The sequence below is a fragment of the Cryptotermes secundus genome, unplaced genomic scaffold, assembly GCF_002891405.2.
Source record: "Cryptotermes secundus unplaced genomic scaffold, Csec_1.0 scaffold929, whole genome shotgun sequence".
NCBI lineage: Eukaryota > Metazoa > Arthropoda > Insecta > Blattodea > Kalotermitidae > Cryptotermes > Cryptotermes secundus.
Window position 1 is genome coordinate 657,775 of NW_019725015.1, and position 22,484 is coordinate 680,258.

At 49.4% G+C, this 22,484-nt stretch overlaps 1 protein-coding gene across 1 annotated transcript; it reads right to left on the reverse strand.

Annotated features, from left to right (window-relative positions):
• Positions 1-9,597: 9,597 nt before the first annotated feature.
• On the reverse strand, positions 9,598-22,129 carry LOC111863262 (flocculation protein FLO11). The gene is made up of 4 exons (XM_023849423.1): positions 22,078-22,129; positions 16,690-16,759; positions 14,182-14,308; positions 9,598-12,138 (listed from the first exon to the last, which is right to left on the reverse strand). Exons 1-4 carry the CDS (start codon positions 22,127-22,129, stop codon positions 9,598-9,600), a joined length of 2,790 nt encoding a protein of 929 aa, XP_023705191.1.
• Between the last annotated feature and the right edge of the window lie 355 nt (positions 22,130-22,484).

Here is a 22,484-nt window from a genome sequence, read left to right on the forward strand (position 1 = left end):
CGATTTCCCCTGCCTGTTCTCATTCCACCGACTGCTCCGCATTCATCATCGACAGTGACCTGGTCGTTAGATAACCTGCGTTTCCTGTAGGCTCCAGGCCTGTTGCGTCACAGTTTGTAAAGCAGAACTCTGCAACATGAGACGGCGCGTCACACTTCCGCGTTGCGTCTGGGCGCGGCGGCGCTTTCCCCTGAGCAGGAACTGTATCGGCGAGAATAATCCTTCTTCCTCCGGTTCTGTCCTTTTTTGTGCAAAGCGAAGTAAGTGGAGTGATCTGGTACATTCCTCGCCCAGTGAAAGTTGATCGGCTCCACATACGTTTCGGGCAGGAACGGGCACACCCTGGCCGGGAGGCGAGGCTGCTTTGTTAATGCATTCACACATCGAACTACGCGTCAGATTATAAGCTTAGTACTCACACCGAAACGTAATCAGACTTATCATCTCGTAGTGCGCGCTTCCTGTACAGTAAATGTGTGAGAGCTTTCATTTTCCTTCCTCACTGTCCGAGGAAGGGATTTGGAAGGACGCGGTCATGGCGTAATCGAGCCACTCTCTACCGGAATTTTCCTGCGAGTGTTGAGGGTATCCGCGAAAAATCTGTCAAGGTGGCCACTATGCCTGCCGGGATTGGAACTGAGCACCTCAGCAATAGAAGTCTTCACCGTTACCGGTAGAGCGTTACAAGGACATTGGCTGCATAGAGGAGAACGGTGGTGTGGAGTCGGGAGTCACTGACATCGGTACTGAACAGCCTTTACTTTTCGTGGCGGCGTACTTAATTAGACACTGGAGCAGTTCTACTTGCCCCCCTTTACCCGAGTATTTTGGGGCACGCGGTAGTGTACTTGATTGGGGCACTGTGCCATAAGTCAACGTCATTGGACTTTTCAATTTACCTAATCCTTCCAGCCGCACTATGGCCCTGGGGTCGACTCAGCCTCTAACAGAAATGAGTACCAGAAATATTGGGGGGGGGGATAGGGCGGCCGGCGCTTAAGGCTGACGACCTCACTGTCATTTGTAATCGATTATCCAGAGAATGTGGAAGTCTCGAGGTCTCACAACCCTATCTGCCTCCACGGCCCGTTGCAGGGATATGGCTTTACCTCGTAATAAACAACGACGATTTCCCGGAAATTCATGGCCCGAAATAAGTCCATAATGGATACTCGTGGCGTTCTCTGTGAGGTGAGAACCAAATTTAATGTTATTCAGATGAACTGCGCACCTAGACTACGATGGTTCACTAAACATAGTGCCTGGAGTGAAAGAAGAAATTCATCTTCATCCAGGCTAGTGAGCACTGCTCAGGATCTCGATAACTTCCATGCTCAAAGCTGACGCAGTAAGCCGTCAGCATGGCAGGCCGTCCGAATCTATTTCTCCCTTTGCGCGTTACATAGTTTATGACGCTGCTTTCGAAACGGCGCCCTGCTGTTACGCTTCTCACGTTATGCTTGTGTATATATGGCAGCAGATGTCGCGGTGGAGTGGTTCGCCCTGCTGCTACGTATTAGGGAGGTCCATGGCTCAGATCTCCGTCCTTGTGTCTGCCCTTCTGTTTGAGTACTCAGTGACAGAGGTCAGATATTGCGATGGCACCTCAAATTAGGCCACGAGCACTTCCACGCCCTTTCCAATCCAATATTCGACGCTATATAATGCGAGCCATTGACGGTACCCGTATATATGGCGCAGAATGGCATGAGAATCTGTACACAGTCGGAGACAGAATTCAGACTGACCCGCACAACAACACTGCCAGATAAGTTGCCGCCATACACGGCGCGTTGCCGTCTTGTCTTTGGATCGGAATCGAGGCAGTAGGATTGCTGATTGCAGCTAGTGACACGCCGTCGCATGCAGTGTCATCTGGCGGGCATTCCGGCCGATTGTCATGTTGCCTGCTTCGAAAGGTAGTTAGGAGTAGGTTCCGAGGGTTCACACGACAGTTCATTCATTCATATTCCTGTTGCTCCCTCTTGAGCATAGGGCATCCGTGAAGCGCTTCGTTTCATTTCAGTTTCTTAACCTTTATACAGTCGGTAGGACTTTCTGGGCGGGGAATCAGCCTGTCACAAGGCCGCTACCTACACAGGGCAACAGAAACACAAACATCCATGCCTTGAGTGGGATTCGAACCCACTACCACAGTGTTCGAGCGAGCGAAGACAAGTTCATGCCCTAGACCGCGCGACCACTGCGATCGGCCATGCAGTATTCGCCCCTCCTTACATAAATCTTAGCCCTTGGCCGCTCCATGGTTCAGGCGGTTAGTCGCCGGCTTCCCACCGCGGCGGCCCAGGTTCGATCCCGGGTCTGGTCATGTGGGATTTGTGGTGGACAAAGTGGCGCTGGGTAAGGTTTTCTCCGAGTACTTCGGTTTCCCCTGCCAATCTTCATTCCACCAATTGCTCCACAATCACCCTCACCTATCATCTGGGGCTGGTACAGTAGGCCAGAAGTTGCCGCAGTACAAGGGACTTAGTTCCACCCCACTATCGCAATCCTTCTATGATCTGTCGCATCTTTTTGTACCACCTACTTAACATTAAAATAACTGCATTTTCCTCACTCAGTAACTTTGCGTGTTTCATAACATTCAATAAACAGCGAATACTTCGTTAAGTAGCATTAAAGGGTTCAAATTTGTAATGGGAGTCTCTGTGTTTTCTGTTAGGTTGGAACTGAATTTCGAGCTTTTGAAAGATAAACAACGCCGCTCCAGCTGCTCTACAGATTATTTAAGGTACTCTCTTCTGGTATAAGACGCCGTGTAGTCCGGTAGACGTTCTGCGATGTTTCGGAGGAACGTACTGCCCCCATCTTCGGGGTCGAATAGTGAGATTGCATGCTGTCTGGCTGGCTCATGAACCCTGAAGATGGAAGCAGTACTTCTTATCCGTCCCTGACCCTATGTTGGAGAACATGGCATCACTTCCCATACTTTCATATGGTACGCACCACTTCTCACAAACGAGGATCTACGGACCGGATCACGTCGTTGTAATGATTACACCCTGTTTAGTGTATGCTACTAGAGCATAGCGTGCCAGTATTTGAGTCAGCATATTTCAAATGCATATGCTACTTTGTACTGTGGCGTATAGAACCGTTGCTATGCAACAACCACGAGATGGGCGCATATACCAGACCCGTTTCTGGGCAACGCTTCGTAAACAAGTTCCCATTGCTAGACGCAGAATCTTAATAATGCAACAGTTGATCTCCGAGCATAAAAATGGAAAAGGGGTGTTTCTGCGTGGTCTGTGCTCAGATGTTATAAGCAAGGGACAATGGGCAGTAGGGAATGGCGTGAACGCGTGAAGCAACAGAATGTCCACTGTTAGTAGCCGTTGCCAGGGAACGGATGGTGAAGACAGGAGGCTGGAAAATGCCTAGCGGGTGCTGTGGTGATTTGTAAAGTGTGGAGATTAGCGGTGGCACTGTAATTGCTTGTAGTTCCGAGTCGTGTGTATAAGTGGTCAATAAATTCATTCACCAACCCATACCCCGTCTATAGTCACACACATACACGTGACAATACAATGTAACCATCTCCGAAATATTTATATTGTGGTCTCGTGGGTTATGACATCGCAGAGGAACGTACGTATTACCTTTGTGTGAATGATGCCTATCTCGAAGACTGAGGCAATATGTTGCTCCGAAACATCGGTAACGGCCTACGAGACTACGATGTGTCATAACCCAGCAGCCACACGCGGCAAGCTAGCTCAAGTGGCAAAGCTTTTGACTCTTATACGCAGAGATATGGGTTTCGAATCTTGGCTGGGACATTGACTATAGGGGCAAGTTGTTCTGTTTTCCTCCTCTGTCCTTCCAGGGCGGCTACTACATCAAATGAGGTCATGGTCCCCCCTTCAACATCCCTTCCAAGTCATTATTCACTGCCGTGTTGTCTCTGTGACGCTGCATACTCCGTGTTGCTTGTGGCGATGTTAAACAAACAGTAAATCGGATAAACAAATCTTGATCTCCGCGAAAACCTACAAAACTGAACTGTGCTTCCAGCTGGCACTTTCACTACGGCAGTGGAAAGTTGGTTTCAATGCCAAGGCCTTCCTCGAACCACACTGCACCGTGGTGTCTAGAAAGTGCGTCAGCCCGCGAAGTGGAGCGCGAACAGTTCAGTTCGTTGAATAATCTGCAAAACGGTACGCCACCCTGAGATGTACCTGCTTCCGACTTGGACTAGGTACCGTCTGCCGGCTTCCTAATTCCCTCCAGCACCTCCCCTCATATCATTCGACGTTTGTGGTATCGAACCTCTCGAAACTAAACCTTTCAAAATACTGTTAAACCCGTTGCTAGGCAAAGACCTCGAAACAGACGACGAGACAACAGCAACTGCTGTGCAACGGCGCGTAAACACGTCTGTACACCAGTAGAGTTGATGTTGGAAGCGGTGTTTTCTATGTGGTCCGTGTCGAGGAGTTATTTTGAAGACAACCGGGGCAACCCAGTTAAGGAAAAGGGAAGTCTCAGATCTGAGACAGTAAAATATGGTCGCGAGTCCCAGGGGACTAGGACCCGGGAAAACCTTCTCTGGCAATGGCCAGCAGCATATACAAAAGACAGACCCATCCTCTCGTCAGAGAGGGTGCCCCACAAAAACAAGACTGTAACCAAGATTTAGTGACTGACTGACCGACTGTCAGTCGCAATGTGACTTTGACTTTGACACAGTTGTCAGTTGAAAGTCAGTCTGTGAAGAGAAGACTAAGAGGTTTGTGTGTAATTGCCGCCAACCTCGCAGTAGTTTTTTGAGAGCTGGGTTCTGCAAGGGAGGTTCAGAAGAGATGACGTTATAGTCTAGTTGTGGAGTGTTAACCAGCGGGCAACGACGTACCCACAGAAGCCGAAGAATCTCAATCGTTAAGGCTCTTTGCCAGGAAACGACTAGTGGAAATTGACTGAGAAGACTTAGCATGTGCTTGTGATTTGTAAAGTGTGGAAATCAGCGGTGGCGCTGTAATTACTTGTAGTTCCGAGTCGTGTGTATAAGCGTGTCAGTACATCCAGTCACCAGGCCAAACTCCTTGTGGTCGCCCAAAGCATCCAGTTGGGTCCGCTGTGAGTTACTTCTCCAGCCGTACAGATACGTCATTCTATGCCTGGCCAGAGCTGGGCACTGATGGAGTGTGTGGTAGGAGAATTTCTCCTGCTGTCCACGTTTCCTGCATATAGCCTTATCGCAGAGGCCGTCTCGATGTACAGTGGCCACTTAACACTCCTGTTTAGTGTTCAACAGCCCCCCCCCCTCCCGACGTATGTGTCTGTCTTACTATTAAGTGGAGCCGTCAGTAGTTAAAGAAGCAGCAGTAAGCAGAAGTGAAGGGACTCATACCTCAGTCGGTGTTGCAGTTTCTGCCTTTGTCGGTGGTGGGGGGAACTCTAGATAGCAGCACTACCAAGTGTGACAACTGAGGTTTCCAGAGACATACCTTCCACTGATCCACCGATACACTTTGTGGCTACTCGGGGACGTTTTGAAACCGCACTCCACGGAGAGACAGCGTAGTAATAGGGTTAGTCTAGAGGCGCAGTTTCTCAGCAGAGGTCGCCACTGTCAATGTGATCAACTCAGAGAGGCTGAGATGAGGTGGACGTGTAGCACTCATGGGAGACAAGAGAAGTTGGTACAAAGTTTTGGTAGCAAAATTTAAAAGAAAGAAACAATTACGAAAACATGGGCATAGATTGGAGGATAATATTAGACCGGATCTTAGAGAAATGGGCTGGAGGTGTAGGCTGGATTCATTTAGTTCAGAACAGGGACCAGTGGCGGGCTCTTGTGAGCATGGTAATGAACCTTCGGGTTCCATAGAATCTTGGGGATCTCTTGAGTGGCTGAGCAACTGGTGGCTTCTCAGAAACATTCGGTTCCATGAAGTTGGGTAGTTATGTCGGACACGGTTGTGGACAAGCCTGGCGACCGAACTCATACCAGAAGCGCTTACACGATCATCATGAATAATGTAAACTGTAGAAAGCACTTTTTTTTTTTTTTGAAAAGTCACAGCTACTTGGCAATGGGAAGATGTGTGTGAAGCGTGAAAAATGCTGCCTTTACCATGAACTGCTATATTTGTCAGCACATGACACCTTTTGGCAATCTGCCTGAACTACATAGACAAGAAACCTTTTTTTTTTTGGAGGAGGGGGANATCCCACTGAAGGCACGGATATCTGTGTGCGTTTGTTCTGTGTTTATGCTGTTCTGCGTGTAGGTTTCGGCTTTACGACGGGCTGTTCCCCCATCCAAGGAGCCCTACCGACTATCTATAAGTTTAAGAAACTGAAGTGAAACGGATGCCATATGCTCCAGAGCAGCCCTGTCAAATATGCGGCCCCCATACCCACAAAGTGCGGCCCCTCAACTTTTAGAGCTAATTGATATTAAAATCAATATTAAAATTTTAGTAGAAATATTTTTTGTAAAGACAATTTTCCAGCAGACCAGAAGACAAGAAGTCTCACGCAGACATAAATTAGCAGGCTGCAGGAAATTCAATGTTTTGCTATTTCTAACATAATTTCTTATGTAATCTCTATTTTTACATATTGAAAAGCTGTTTGATACTTGTCAAAAATGGCATTCTCTTGTTTTTTAAAACTGTAAGATATGTGACTTTAGGTAATTATATTGAAATTATTCCTAAGTAATAAATGGAATTAAATTTCCTTGTATCAAAATCTAATGTATATTTCTATTTTGAAGTGCGGCCCTGGACTATTATTTATAGGTTTATTATTTATAAGTTGAGTTTGACATGCCTGCTCCAGAGGGTCGCGTAAGCATGTTAAAACGAGAGACAATGCGACATTAACTGAGCAGTGGTGTATGCCTCTATTCGGCAGTCGCGTGAATCGAACACACGCACTCACAGTGAAATGTAGGGCCATTGCTACAGTTAGCATGTTTTCCTTGGAATGGTAGGCCCATTGCTACAATACACGGTGCAGGTGGCCCCGACACCTGGGCTTCGGTAAATTGTCTCCGCAAATCTGGGGACCGTTGCTGGTACTTCATGTGAACTTTTTAGAGGTTCCCAGGAACCTTCTCAGGAGCAAAGGTGCTTCGAGACATGTAACCCAGGACCACGGGTCACTCAGCGCTGTTGGTGAGCAATGTAACTAGGTGCTGCATCCCCACGGCCTCATGCTTCCGTCGAAGATGCATATGGCTCATAGCAGAGGTGGCCAAACTTACTGATCGTCGGAGCCAGCGACACGTGACAATTATCAGAAGTTCGGGAGCCGCAAACAGACGTTGATCGGATGGCGCAGGGCATAGGATTTCCACCCAGCGGATTTATAATATACTTAGTTCATTTGTAGGAAAAGGGACTGGCCAATTTTTCCTACTACGAGCTGCATCGACGGCTGCAGCTCGCGAACCACTGTTTGACTTCGACTGGCCTATGAGATTAAGGAGACATGTAATAGTTTAATTGTTTATTTACAGACAATTTTAATTATAAACAAATAATTGGAAGTTATGTTGTCTCTGCATAATACATAAAGCATAAATATCCGGTCAAGAGATCGGCCCGCTAACAAAGTATAAAACTGTACAAGTTAAATCTGTGAGGCGGGGCACAGGGGGCGGTCAGAACTTCGGGACAGTGGCGCTGTGTTCCTGTGCCAGGGATTGGGTCACTGGAGGTTCCAGCTTGATTCAGATTTACCCCCAGACCTTATGGGTGCGGTGACAGGTGTTTTTTTATTCGTTGGATGGAGTGAAACTGAGTTCACTTGGTACGCCTGCAACCAGCCCCGGATGAGAATTGGCAGGGGAAACCGAAGTGCTTGGAGAAAACCTGCCACAGTTCCATTTTATCCATCATAACTACTACATGAACTGGGATCGAAACCGGGCCGCCGCGGAGGAAAGCCGGCGATTCACCACGGCTTCGCAAGTGTACGTTCTTACTGTGTAAAAGAGCATCAGTGCCGTAGTTGCGAAGAAGGCTGATAGATGGCAGAGGTTCAGATACGCGCACGTTAACTCGCCACAGGAAAGCAGCATGCCTGCTCCTGTCACAGAGATCTGCTCAGTTTATGTCTCCTGTTTGTACACAGAGAGAGAGACAGTGGAGGTTGTCAGTACAACTGCTATGAGACATGAACACCGAATCCTACATGAACTGGTTCTCTGACTTTTAAAAGAGGTTCAGTAACACTTAACTGTCATTTGATGCGTGAAATTCGTGTTAGATAATACTTCCTACTATGGCGGCCCGGGTTCGATCTCAGGTCAGGCCATGTGAGATTTGTAGTGGGCAAAGAGGCAGGCAGTGATGCAGGTTTTCTCCGAGTACATCGGTTTCCCCAGTCAGTACGCATTCCACCAACTGTTCCGTTTTCATTAATCATCCTATCATTGACGCTTTATAGTCTCGATACTGAGCGTCGTTAAATAACCAACTTAAAACATCTAAAAAATACATATAAAAGTTCAGTTGTACCACACAGGAAACACTAAGATACTGGCACTCAGTATTCGAAATGGTTTCATTTACTCTTATTGGGTTGTAAAAACCCAATTCCCCCCCCACCCCCCAAAAAAACTTTAAAACAGCGTTCCCCAAAGATGACGTTCACCTTTTGGATTTCACGAAAACCTCACCATCCCAATTACGTATTTGTAGTGAAATAAATGTGACCCTTTTTGCATTCGTAATTTTATCGTTGCTTATGATCAATTAACTCGCACGCAGCACCGTACCACAACTGTGAGTAAACAATTCAGAATTTGAAAATGAAAATGCCGCGTGATGACTTTTTATTTGCTGATGTATAATGATGAATTTTGAAATGTGTTCCCTCTAATGTCTTGAGTGACAGTTCTGACTGATGCTTACGGAAGTTAAATGCAGCCAAAAGGAACCCTTTCTGCAGAACTTCGCATTAAATATCGATTTCTTTCGCCTGGCCTAACNCCAACTTTTTCCTTTCTTCTCGTAAAGAAACCACAAAATGAAACGCCATTTAGAATTAATACATTCCTTCACAGATGGCCCTATCATCAACGCTTGCCTTTCTTTTTCTGTTCTCCGTTTCTCCACTTCTTCCAGGGAAGTCACGGGCCCTTCTCAGCGAACTGAATTTCATTTGGGGCTGATAGTTTTACTGTGACTTACATTACGGAGCCCCACCCCCACCCCTATCCGTCTTCATGTGCCTGAGAATTGAGAGACTGGAGTGTTTTCGGTTAAGTGATTGTTCCGCGTATGCGCACAGCACACGTGTCCGGCCTGTCTTAGATGCTGCAATGCTTTATTTGGATTGCAGACAAACTGGTGCACAATTAAAGACTGCTTTTAGCAACTGAAATGCGCTCCGCTGCTTCGTAAAGAGAATTCGTGTCCTGGTAAATGTATCTGTTGTAGTAACGCATAGAAAGCCTAAAATCGGAGCGCTATTTTCGTGTTCAGTTTAATGGGTAGTAACGTTAATGTCTTGCAAATCTGTGGCCCAAGGCTTCAGGCACAAGAGTCTGCTTTGGTATTATTCTAGGTTCGTGAATGCACTCAATAAATAAAACCTTTATGTGCGTTGACCTCGTTAGGTCAGGACATCTCTGCTGGCTCTGATCGGAAAGAACGCCTCGATGGGCAGGATGGGGTCCTCAGTCGCCATGGTGATCCTCAAGTTGGAGAGCTTGCTGAAATAACCGCCAGAGGTGGCTGAAGATGTGAGATCAGCTACGATCTGGGAAGGGGACAAGGTGTCCTGAGCTGGGGAGGGTAGATCGGTGGCAGGGGTCTCGGTTTCAGCATCCTCGACAGTCGTGGTGTCCGCCTTCTCGGACATGACGGGAGCGATTTCGTTTTCTGTGGCCTTCAGTGCCTCGTAACTCGTGGCGCGCGTACTGGCCTCGGTCACGATGGCCTCAGGCTCGTTGGCGCTGACGGCAGAGTCTTCTATCAGTGGCGCCAGCTCCGTGGTGGTGCTAGTGGTGACGCGCATCGGGCGCGTCCGTAGTGGGAAGGGCTTCCTGGTCACTGAGAACACGGGCTTTGGTTTGACCACCGTGCGCAGTGTTGTGGAAGAGACACTCGTCTCCGCATCGGTCGCCGCCTCTGTGGTTCTGGTTCGATAACCGCCGTAGTACTTACTGGGACGGTAGCGGCTATGTGAGGGCTTGAAGTGGTTCAACCGGTCCGTCGTCGAGCTTGGTTCCGTAGTCACATGTGACTCTGTGGTGGTACTGGTGGAGGTTGAGGGACGATGGCGCCCGCGCTGGGCGTCCCTCAGCCTCACTGTGCTCCTGCTGGGCTCCTCCTCGTCATCCTGCTGCTTGACGCTTCCTTTGGAGCGGTTCCGCCCTCGGCTCGCCTCGCCTTCCTCCGGCTTCGTCTCGACCGCGGGTTTCCTCGACAGGGCTGACAGGCGTTCCAGGCGCTCTTTGTGGTCCCTGAGGCTGAACCTCGGTCGTGTCGTGTTGCCGGGGAACCGAAGCCTGGACCTTGCAGTGGTAGTCGGTGGCGTGGTTGTTGTTGTTGTTGTGGTTGTGGTGGTAGTGCTCGTGGTGGTCGTGGTGGGTTGTATCCCCGACTTGGTGGACATGAAGTCATCTCCCGTGACCTCGTTCAGAGTTTGCGGCTCGTACAACTCGTGTGACGTGCTCTGCAGCTCGGGAGCGTACACGTAATCGTCACTACTCCACGGCGACTCGGTGATCGATTTCTCTGTTGTGTGCGGTCTAGGGGGCCGGGCGCGCGTACGGTCCCTTACACGCCCCCTGTCGGCGGTGGGCATCCTCTTCCTCGAGTGGAATGCCGAAGAATCAAGAGTAACAGGTGTGGGGGGCGTGTCCTCTGGGTCGGGAGCGCTCGCCTGTGTCGCCACTTCCTCCGAGATGGGCCGCCGTTTGCGCTGCTTCAGCTTCTGCTCGGGCGGCTTGTTGCGGCTCTGCCCCTCGCCCTCTGGTTGCTTTTGGCTGTAGCTTGGTCTCCGGGCGTCTGGACGCCGGTTTACGGGTCGCTTGGGATGGTATGCCTCCACGATCACTTCCTGTGGCTGTTTCTCTTCTTCCGGGGGAGAAGTAGCCGGCAGACGAATCCTCTGTGATTGGTAAGTGCGCACGTCATTCTGGTCGTCTGTGAAGAGGTACGGGTCCTTGGGCGACTCGCTGTCCTCTTCCTCTGTGAGAGGAGTGGGCAGTAGTGGTTTGCGCAGGCGCACCTCGTTTATGTGAAGTGGCAGGACAGTGGTTTGCTCGGAGAATATCGGCTTCCTGATGTACGTCTGGCTCGATGGGATCTGCGTTGGCGCGAGCGGGCTCCCGTTACCGTCAGCCACGTCGGCCTCCTGGAAGTAAGGTCGGGTTGCGGGCCGTTGGGACGGTTTGGAGAAGTACTGCTGCTGGGGCGCGGGGGGCCACGTGGTCACGTACGCCTGGTTCTCGAACGACGTGACGGGCGAAGAGCTAGGGAGAATGAAAGACTGGTCGGACAGATGCGTTCCCGTCGCCACATTCAGCCTGCTGGGGCGAAGCCGCACGTCCTCTACCTGTCCGGGATGCGGAAACGACGCCGAACTGCTCACCTGGATGCCCACTGACTGCGGCAGCAGTGTGACGTCGCCGTTCCCGAACTTGGTCGTGGTGCGCGAGAATGTCTTATAGAATGGCTCGAAGTTCCCCGCGTCCCCCAGCGGCGCGTACGCTGCTGGGAACTCTCCGACCTGCTCTGACGGGAAGAACTGTTTGTTCTTGGAGGGCTCCTGGAAGTAGAACGAAGGGCGGTACTCATCCGGGGGCCGCTCGTACCGGAAGTGTTGCTGGCTCTCGCCCTGCTGCACGGGTGGCGGCACCAGGTGTTCGAGCACTCCCTTCTTGTTGTCGCGCGCCTTCACAGTGGCGCGGCCAAACATGGTAAATGAGCCCAGGATGCTAGGAGGCGGCATTACGTACGTCTCCACCTTATTGGAAGTTGCGGCGCTCTGCAGACGCTTGTTGCGCTCTGCCGTCAGCATGTGTGCCTGTAACTTGCTGAGAACTGGGTGCTGGAGGGAGGCCGCTCGACTGCTGGGTGCTGTTGTTGCCCTCTCGGAGGAGGGTAGCATCGGTCGCCAGCCGTTAGAGTTCGCCGCCAGAGGAGGCTGCAACAGACCAAAGTGTCAGAGTGACTCAGTGTGAGCTAACCATAATCGGCTGGACCCTAGTACCACGTCACAGCGCTCCGGACTTATCCCTCCAGTGGTTACCGTAGCCGTGTTGGAACATCGGGCTTCATGGCCTCTAAGTGGGCGTGGAAATGGTCCATTTATATCGCAGATGATGGACGTTGCCCAAAGGGAGCAGGTTGTTATAACGGCAACACTGGACTCATATTTTGGAGGTGGTCGACTCGAATCCCGGCCTGTACTCAGGCTATATTGACTGAGGGTTCTAGTGGTGTTTGCTCGGTCCGTCCAAGCAAACGCCAGGACAGCACCTCGGTTAGGTCACGATCGCTCCTTTCCAGTGAATCATTCGCCGATCATCCTACTCTTCGGCACTGCACCGTCTGAGAAACTGAGCGCAGCGTACACTAACCCAGAAAAGAGCAATGCCCAACTGTTCTACTGTTTAGAAATCCACTTCGTCCGTAAGGTGACTCAGCGGGTCGCGCCATAGCTCAAGCGGTTAGTCGCTGGCTTCCCACCGCGGCTGCCCGGGTTCGATCCCGTGTCTGGTCAAGTGGGATTTGTGGTGGAAAAAGTGGCGCTGGGGTAGGTTTTCTCCGAGTACTTCGGTTTCCCCTGCCAATCTTCATGCCACCAAATTCTCCATCATCATAATCACTCGGAGCAGGCTACAATAGGCCAATCAGTGGCCGCCGTGTCGATTGGACCCAACTGGACTCCACCTCCCACCAAGCGAAATAAAGGTGACGCAACACATTTATGATTAGAATGCACCAGAGTTGGGCAAGTGTTCTTGCTGGCGGGCTACACATCTCTATGCGTGTAACATTCTAAGCGTTCCCTCCAGTTCGTGTTCTTCGGCTATAGTCTACGTCAGGGGCACATTGTTAATAAAGTAAACGGCGTATTTGTCCTTGTGCTTAATTTAGCATCGTACCAAAAGACGGATGGGGGTGCTGTGGTTTAACTCCATGCATTCTTAACGTCTGAGCGAGATGGGGGTGATTGGCTACAAGCAACGATCGCTGTCTCCCCCATCCCCTAAAAGTGGACAAGATTCCCACTGGATAGAAGGGCGAGTGACCCCTCGAAGCCGGTCTGGATGCTGTGGAGAAGGAATATCTGCCTCTGCAGAGAATCAATCCCGATTCCTTCGTCTTCCAGCCTGTAGTCTGGACTCTGTATTGGGTAATGAGTTAAGTAAAAAGTGTAAAACCAAATGGAGCCCAGAAGTGGCCAGATCGAACCCACTGTCCGGCTTTCGTCCATCCTCGGTGTACAGCCCCATCTCGATTGTTGCTATTCCAGTGTTGCCAAACGTTTGGTGGCTGTGAGATCTGAGGTCGCCGAGGATTTGGGGGACCGGCTGAGGCTGTTGTCTCGGGGAAAACCAAGAAATAACTAGCCCGCTTATTTGCTTACGATTTGTGTGACTACGTCAGTAGCGTGGAACAGTACAATGATCACGATCATGAATTCGAAAGTATGTGTAAAGTCTAATTTGAGGTACTATAATTTTACCTGTGGTTCTGTGTGGGTGTGGAACTTGGTCTCTGACATTAAGGGAGGACCGTAGACTGAGGGTGTTTGAGAACAGGGTGCCGAGCAGAATATTTAGACCGAAGAGGGATGAAGTGACAGGAGGTTGAGAAAGCTGCATAATGAGGAGCTTTATAACTTGTGCTCTTCTCCAAGTATAATTAGAATGATAAAGTCAAGGAGGATGAAGTGGGCAGGGCATATAGCATGAATGGGGGAGACAAGGAATGTATATAGGATATTGATGGGAAAGTCAGAAGGGAAGACACCACTGGGAAGACCAAGACGTAGGTGGGTGGATAATATTAAAAAGAATCTTAGAGAGACAGAATGGCTCAGGATGGGGACCAGTGGCGGATTCTTGTGAACACGGTAATGAACCATCGTGTTTCGTAAGGCGTTTGGAAATTCTTGAGTAGCTGAGTGACTGGCAGCTTCTGAAGGAGGACCGACTCCATTTAGTTATACTGCATTTGCCTGGAGGGACCGAGGAAGACCACTCCTGAACGCCGTGTACAGCTGGCCTGGATACGTACCGGCGTGATGTCTGCGTCGGGAACCCTGGGCAGGTCGCAGCGCGTCCACCTTGGCAGGAGCGAGAGGCCTGCAGCAGGAGAACATCATCAGGTCAGAAACACTTTGTGAGGCTAATTCCGTTCTTGTGTTGTTTTCTGACATCTCGGAGGTAGATCAGGTTATAAGTAAATAAGATGCGTGATTATCTGTATTTGTTTCTAAAAGCACCGGGGGGGGAATGGGGATTGGTGCCTCGTCTGGGCCAATAGGAACAGTGGAGCAGCAAAGTTGTGCGGCCGGCCCCCATTTAGGGCCCCGGAATGCACCACAACCCAAGGGCAAACCCTGCCCACATCCGCGAGATGTAAACATGCAAGAAAGAAATTAACCGGACGGTTAACGACCGCGAGTCAGAGCTCGGTTTGTGAGGCTATGAGCTGGCTCGGAACTGTCTTCAATGCAGGGGCAGTGAGCTTTTTGGGTTCTCAAACAACAGATAATTTCTTTATTAGTCTGTTTCCTGTCACCCGCTGAAGGGGGATGCTATACCGTGGACAGGATTGACAGGATCACAGGAACCTGGTCCGGTTGTTTCGAAATCTTTTGTTACAATTAGAGTTTCATGTGCCTTAGTCTTTGGGTTTTAGAAAGCAGACGGGAACACAAAATATTGTGAACCATCTGGCAGCAAGCATTGCTGAAATATGAACTTCATACACCGCCGTCAGTAGCTATACTACGTACATAGCGAGGAATGGTAGGATGGCAGATGAATAGGAAATGATCTGGAAGGAAGTTGTTGCTTCCTTGCGGTACTCTCCCGGCTTACCTGGAGGGACTGAAGAAAACAACGAAAATCTCAGGATAATTGATGTTCAGTCCGAAATTCGAACCAAGTACCTCTCGAGTATAAGTCTAGAGCATCGTAAAATAACCCACCAAAAAATTAAGATGTGTGGGGAAGTGAAAGTATGGCTCCACTGATGATTAACCTCGGCGCTAGAGGGAGGTGAGCGTTTGCTCCATGCCCCGGCCGTTTTACTGCAAGGAACCTGAGGTACCCAGTCGGTTCGAGGTTAGGTGAGCTTAGAACTGGTTAGGACGCAGTGGAGAAAAGACACAGATCTCTTTCCCGGGAATCGAACCCCGATTCTTCTGTCACCCAGCCCGTAATATAGTCACTGTACTGAATGAGCCATCCCATTGCCGTTGTAAGCCTTCGCATTTTTACACAACGCGAGAGAATCCGTGTGCCACTTTGTTCGGTTAAGTAAACAGAGCTAAGGAGAACGAAAATGAAATTGTTGAATGTAATTTGGCGGCTTGTGCACGGAGAATTAATGTGTAGTCTGCTTTTCTTTGTAACAATTCTTGCTCTATAAATTTCAGAACGGTTTTCGCAACCAGTGTAGCTAACCTGCACGGAAGCAGGAGAGAATGTGAGTGCTCGCTTTCTGCTCGTTGCCTGAGCTCCATTCTGGGGCGTGGCAACATGGAATCGTGTTGTGTGGTGGCCGAGGCGAATTGACGCCGTGTAATCCGGTAGAAGTTCAGCGATATTTCGGATGAACGTACTCAGGAACGAAGAGTAAGCCAAATAAGCAAGTGGCAAGCACAAACGTTGGTAAGCTGCCATCAGACTGAACGGCGTTACACCGCAGACCACAGGACTCATCATAATCACCTCTGTGAGAACCTCGAACCCAGTAAAGGAACAGTTACACGTGTCAGCCACGGTTCACGTCGTTCCGATGCAAAGAATGCGCGTACTGCATAAGTGGGCGTTGCAGTGGGTAGCATTCTTTCATATTTGGGAGGTCTCGCATTCGAGTCTCGGCCGGGCAAGCGGCTATCCTGACAAATTTTTCTAAGTTTTCCTCAGTCCCTCTAGATAAACATCGGAACAGGGCTTGAAATTCGCCCATGGTCACTCAGGTCCTCCCGAACCGAATATTCACTAATAACCCAGAAATTCGATGCCGGATGGTGCGGGCTCTTGACAGCGTCGTTAGGTGCACCACAAGTCAATAGGAAGTCTAGGAGAAGTATGACGACGCTTCGCGAGAAGGCGTCCCTCCATTTTCAGGGTCGAAAAGTAAATTAATAAATCTGAAGATGGCTTCAGTACGTTCCTCCGAAACGTCAGTGTACTTGTACCATAGTGTACAGCATCATATCACAGAAGATGATACACTTTACAGTCGTGGCCGTGAGACACTGAAATCTCGCATGAACAAACAGGGAAGAAATTGTCATCGCAGTATTGGAAACAAGGCCCTCGGGTTTGTGGGTCGCGTTCCTTTCCGCTTCGGGGCACACACTGCGTGTCGCCTGCACCCAGCTTTGCGAGTAAGTGCGTGTTTCCAGCTCATCACATGGGCCCCTGAAGTACTTGTATGTATCTAGTGACACCCTCATTACCAGCAGCTAAGGCGGCCCGAGCGTGCTGCAGTTCTGCTGGATACTCACCGCAAAGGGCGGCGAGCAGGATCCTCCTCATGGTGAGACTCATCGCCGTTCTCCACGACGGCTGCTTGGGCTGAAACACAGAGGACCAGATGTATTGTGTATTGAAGCACCGTGCGGTGGCATCAGTAGAAAGTTACTGAATTAGGGTTTCAACGTGAAAATGGGAAACAAAATCGCCAGACCGGAAATCTCGATAGATGTACTAGAAAGTTCTTCCGTAAGTTTGCCATAGAGGCAGTTGAGGTAAAACTCCACCCATTATGAATATCTGCACGCTACAGCCGGTTAATGTCAGATTTGAAGTTCTCACAACGGTTTTTTTTATTGCTAGTTGGGTGGGACTAAGTGCCTTGTTCTGCGGCCACTTCTGGCCTATTGTACCAGCCCCAGATGATAGGTGAGGGTGATTCTGGAGCAATTGGTGGAATGAAGATTGGCAGGGGAAACCGAAGTACTCGGAGAAAACCTGCCACAGCGCCACTTTGTCCACCACAAAACCCACTTGACCAGACCCGGGATCGAACCCGAGCCGCCGCGGTGGGAAGCCAGCGACTAACCGCTTGAGCTATGGCGCGGCCCTCTCACAACGGTTACTATGAAGGTTACTGCCGTCTGCCAGTAACGATCTACCAGACTACGGCGTCACGTGCAGAAGACAGTAGTCTTTAAAAGTAAGGTTGCCCCTTTGTCACGCCATGAAGATGTGTAGGGGTTGCTGAGTTAAAGCTCCATGTATTCTTAACCTCCAAACTGGAACTGCTTCACGCTTCGGCTGCTTTATCTTCGAGAAGAATCCCTTTGTATCCATTGTGTATGAGGCTGAAGGCAATGGTACCGAGGTGAAAGATAGTAAATACGTATATATGGGACTTGTATTCCCTAAGGTTGTCTACTCAGGGTATGGCGTTTTGGACCTGCTTCAGTAGGTTTAGTTTCCTGTTATTGAACGGAAGGGAAACTCCGTGCCCTCCAGTCAGGCATATGGCAGGATTACATCTTAACACTTCGAGGCCACGAACTTGATTACTCGTTGACTTACTGTAGCCATTTCTGCTGAGAATAATTTCGGTATTTAACAATGAGACTTAGCAAGTTGGCTCCAATGGTAACACTTCTCACTTGCCTTCAGGGGATGTCCGGTCTGAATCTCAGCCAAGGACACCGACTGCCCTCTTTGGGTCTGATTGCGATGTTTTAAAATTAGGCCACGGCCGCTTCCACTTTTCATTCATTGAACAATGGCTCTGCAGCCCTTTGTTGGACTCTCACCTCTTCTTCAGGTTCGTAATCTTTTTTACGCAGTTGGTGGGACTCCTTAGACGGGGGATCAGCCCGTCGCAAACCAGCTACCTACGCTCAGGACAACACAAACACAGAATAAACGCACACACAGACATGAATGCCTTGAGTGCGATTGGAACCCACGATCCTAGCGTTCGAGTGAGCGAAGACAGTTCGTGCCTTGGACCACGCGGCAACTGTGATCGGCCACGGCTGCTTCCTTCTACATGAATTGCAACTAATTTCACTAATTTTCCGATTATTCGACGCTCTATAATCCGAAATGCTGACAGTGTCGTGAAGTAAATCATGAATACTCGTAATTGTGACAGAAAAATGCATGCATAATGTTTTTCGGTGTGAAATTAAATTAGTTTCGGCGCTTCATTAATAGAAATTGTATCTGTTTTGCCATGAATGCTTTGTTTGGCCTAAAATGAAGAAGAGGAATTATTTTCTTCATGAAATGCTAGACTGTTATATCCGGTCACGACCACTTCATTCATAACCATCCTCGACTTCGACGCCAGAACCTCTGCGTCTTACAGCAAAGTAAGAAGCAATCCGCCGTTTTTTTTGTGGGGGGGGGAACCCCCCTCCCCCCCGCAATCTTTCGCGTGCCATCAAGTGACCAGCGAGTTTCAGTAGCTGCAGAGACTGGGGACCTACAGGTAATAAGATCTGCACGAACTTCCCCTTTATACGGTTACACACTCCGCATGTCATGGGTGCCATGGCCTACTGGCCTCGCGAAACTGAGTAATACCACGATGCTTCAGTTTTTGTATCTGGGGATCGAGCCCCGTGGCATATCCGTGTCAATAGGAGAAACGCCCCCATTAGCCGCTTGGTCCACTTCGCGTAGTGAAAACTTTAGATTGTTGTTACGTGATACGGCATGCGGATCGCAGCGCCGCGTGACGAGCATCTGATTAACGGCCGAGAGAAAGTGCACAGGCGCTAATGTTTATATAACGCCATCAGCGTACCGGTATGCGCCACATCCGGTCTTCCGTCTGCAACTGTTCATATTCATGACTATCCGCAATCACAGTGCTTCCGGTGTTCGGTTTACTCAGAAGTCCACACTTCAGATTTTTGCTGCCATGAAAGCCTCAAACCTTAACGACTCTTCCAAATTTGAGAATACTTCCTCATCTGCAAAACTTCTGTACAGTGTCAGATGGGAGAGTAATTATGAATTGGAATGTTCAAGGACGATGAAATTGTGGCTTATTATAAGGTTCTGTTCCAACTTCTGCCCGTGTGGTATTTGAATGTTCAGTCATTTCTCCCATCCATGTATCAGCAGGCCAGCCAATGAAATAAATGAACATCCAAGGTACAGTAACAGAGAAATGGCAGGTGGCTGTGAAACAGGTGGTGCCAGCTCCTTAACAGGAATTCATCAGATCTAAAATTTGTGACGATCGTATATTAATACAGTTATTGTGTTTCCGGTCATTAACAATCATCCTGTTTTTATTTAACAACATACAGCGTTTCGCAGACTGAATTCTGTCTCCGTCTTCAGGTAAAACCTATTCAGTTGGACCCAATCGATAGAGCTAGTCCCCATCTCCGGAGATAGGGACACACGTTTCGAATACTGGATTCTGTCTCCGTCTTCAGGGGGAACCTACTCAGTTGGGCCCAAATCAGTACAGCTAGTGCCTGCCTCAGGACGCCAGCACCAACACAAGAAAGGATATACAAACCAAGCGCAGCAGCAAACATCGCGAGAGTTAAGACAAACATAACTGACAAGACGCCTAGCACGTATGTCGATGCACTATTTGACGATTATTGTTCTTAAATTCAGAATATGAATCATCACTGAAGAGACAGATCCTCTGTACAGTACCAACACAATCTACACTGGATGGAGTTGTAGTTTTCTGTCTTCTGCTGTGATAAAGGGAGTCCAGATGGGAGAGATATCCAAGCTGGGTTGACTGATAGGGTGGTTAGTTCAACCTGCAACACCTTAACACTCTGATTAAATCTTCTTCCAGTTTTCAGCTTATAGGTGCACATTTATGGCCATTTCGGTCTCAGATTTTCCGCTGTCCGAATTTCGACATTGGACGGCGTTGGAACACATTCGAGTAGACCCGAGTTATCCCTCCGTCCTTCAGGCTCCTGTCCCACGACGTCACCGTCTCCAGCGCTTGTATTTATATGACATGTCTTTGTGTGGGTGACGAAATTCCGAAACCAGACGTCACTGACGAGGCTGTAGACCAGAACCCAGGTCTCATGATGCAGTGTGGTCATCAGTCCCGTTGTGTGATGCGGTCCAAGTCGAAGTCACGGTCAGTCAGGCCGCCTTTATGTCGAACCCCTCCTTGGGCTTATGACCCGATTTTGTAATGCCAGTCTTGACATTTTCCATTTTTGTCATCACGTGTCGACCTCTCTGACCAGAGGTCGGGTCTGTCCTCTCTCAAGTCTCATTCTCTGTGAACTGCCCATCCATTCGTTCATCAGTGTCTCTATAGACTTTTGCTGGGTCTTGGCTCCTTTTTCAGTTTCGTAATCCTGTACACATTCGGTAGGATTCCTTGGAGGGGGATCAGCCCGTCGCAAGGCCGCTACCTGCACACAGGGCAACATAACACAGAACTAACTCACACAGACATCCATACCTTGAGTGGGATTCGAACCCACGACCCCAGTGTTCAAGCAGGCGAAAACAGTTCATGCCTTAGACCGCGCGGCCACTGTGATTGGCGTCAGCTGCCCATATTTTCGTAGTATTCATAGTGCTACAGTCGTACAGAGCGAACCTTTAGGTACAGGTACACATTGGCCCACAGTTCTGTACCTCTGTACGCTGTCGTGTCTCGATCCGCACCAGTAAGCTGCAGGCGGCAGCAAATGGAGCTTGCAGTGGAACAGGTCACATGCAGGGGACCAAGCAAAACGCGAAGTTGTCACTGTGCCACGCCATGAAGGCTGAGGTAAATCCCCACACATTCTTATGTTCCAGCTGGATGGAAGCGTTTCGGCCAATGTTATCAGCTTTGAGGTTCCCACAACGATCGCTGTGAAGCACGCCATTGAGAAGATTGCATGACGTCACAGCCCAGAGGACGGGGTCCTTGCCACGCCTTGAGGGCGTGCAGTCTTAACCTGCCAACTGGACAAAGATGAGTCCCTAGCTTCACGCTCCAGGTGCTTTATCTCGAAGACTGAAGGACACAGCGGCGCCGAAAAAAAATGCTGACTGTTCCTCGGAAATTACCACTCGTACTGTGGCTCTCACGAATAAACGCAAAGACATGAAGACGTATAGTGGGCATGGCGGTAGACATGTACGTGTTCTTAGCCTCATGAGAAGATGGAAATGAACAGTTTAACGATCCGGCTGTTTTACTCCCGGGGAGACAAATGCCGACATTCCTTTGATACGGATCAGTGTGGTGCTCAGAGCCGGTCTCAACGGAGTGATGACGTAGAGAACTATCCAAGCCACAGTGAGCTAATGGCTTACAGAGCAGTCTGCACTCATGACGAGGCAGGCAGAGAGAAGTTGTGGGTGGACCCAGTTTGTGGGCCGTGAAGTGGAAATAACAGCACAACAATTAGGCGCTTTGAGAGCTCTGCTGGTACAGGAGAGTAACCCAGCCCACGCTCCAGTTGGTTATATAACGTTCGGTGTGGAGCGAACGCCTATTGAGCTGCACAAGTAGAAGGGACAGAGATGTGTCGCAGTTTCAGTGTTCTGCGGCAACAAGGCACTGTAATAACATTTATTTGCTTAACAACAATTCCACGTCAAATGCCGATGCGGAGCACTGAGAGAGAGCTCAGTCGCCAAAGGGACTAAGATACTTTCTGAACGACCGAGGAATCGGCCTTCGATAGCCGGCAGGGCCAAGAGAGTTTTTCTGCTTCTTACCGTCCAGACCGGCGCTGGGTCCACCCAGCCGTGGCCTTGCGCTTGATAATGAAGTGCAGAGACGGTTTAACCTCGCAACGACAAAACACACGGCGTGTGCTGGCGGAATGGTGACCCTGTGGGCTTGCATCCGGGAGGCGATCGGCGCCGGTCTCAGCCTAATGCGTTTCCTCGGTCCTCACAGGAAGCAACCGTGATTATACCTCGAGCACTCCCGTCCATATTGTTTCCAATTCCTCTTTCAGCTATCGTCATATTGTCTAGTTACTCACAGCGTCGGAAAGTAATCCACAAAAAAAGCAAAGCTATGGTAACAGGCCGTGGAGGCCCATAGGGTTGTGAGACGTCGAGGCCCCCACATTTATTAGACAACATCGTAATATTTTGGCAATAATCTTGCGCTGAATGCAAGTTGTCTACGCTGCGGCCCGGTTTCGGTCCCAGATCGGGTAATATAGGGTTCGTGGTGTATGAAGTGCCACTGGGGTGGGGTTTCCTCTAAATACTTTAATTACCTTGCCAATTCTCATTCTACCAACAGCTCCACATCCATTTATCATCCAACCGTCCGACACTGTATAGACTTTATATATACAGCGTCTTTTAGTAA

Bases quoted from the DNA above. Each gene is read 5' to 3' on its own strand.
- LOC111863262 (XM_023849423.1), bottom strand. From the start codon at position 22,129: ATGACGATAGCTGAAAGAGGAATTGGAAACAATATGGACGGGAGTGCT. The intron at 16,760-22,077 runs GTATAATCACGG...TCTGTGTTTCAG, and splicing joins TATGGACGGGAGTGCTCGAG to CCCAAGCAGCCGTCGTGGAG. The intron at 12,139-14,181 runs GCAAATGCAGTA...GGTCTGTTGCAG, and splicing joins GTCTTCCTCGGTCCCTCCAG to CCTCCTCTGGCGGCGAACTC.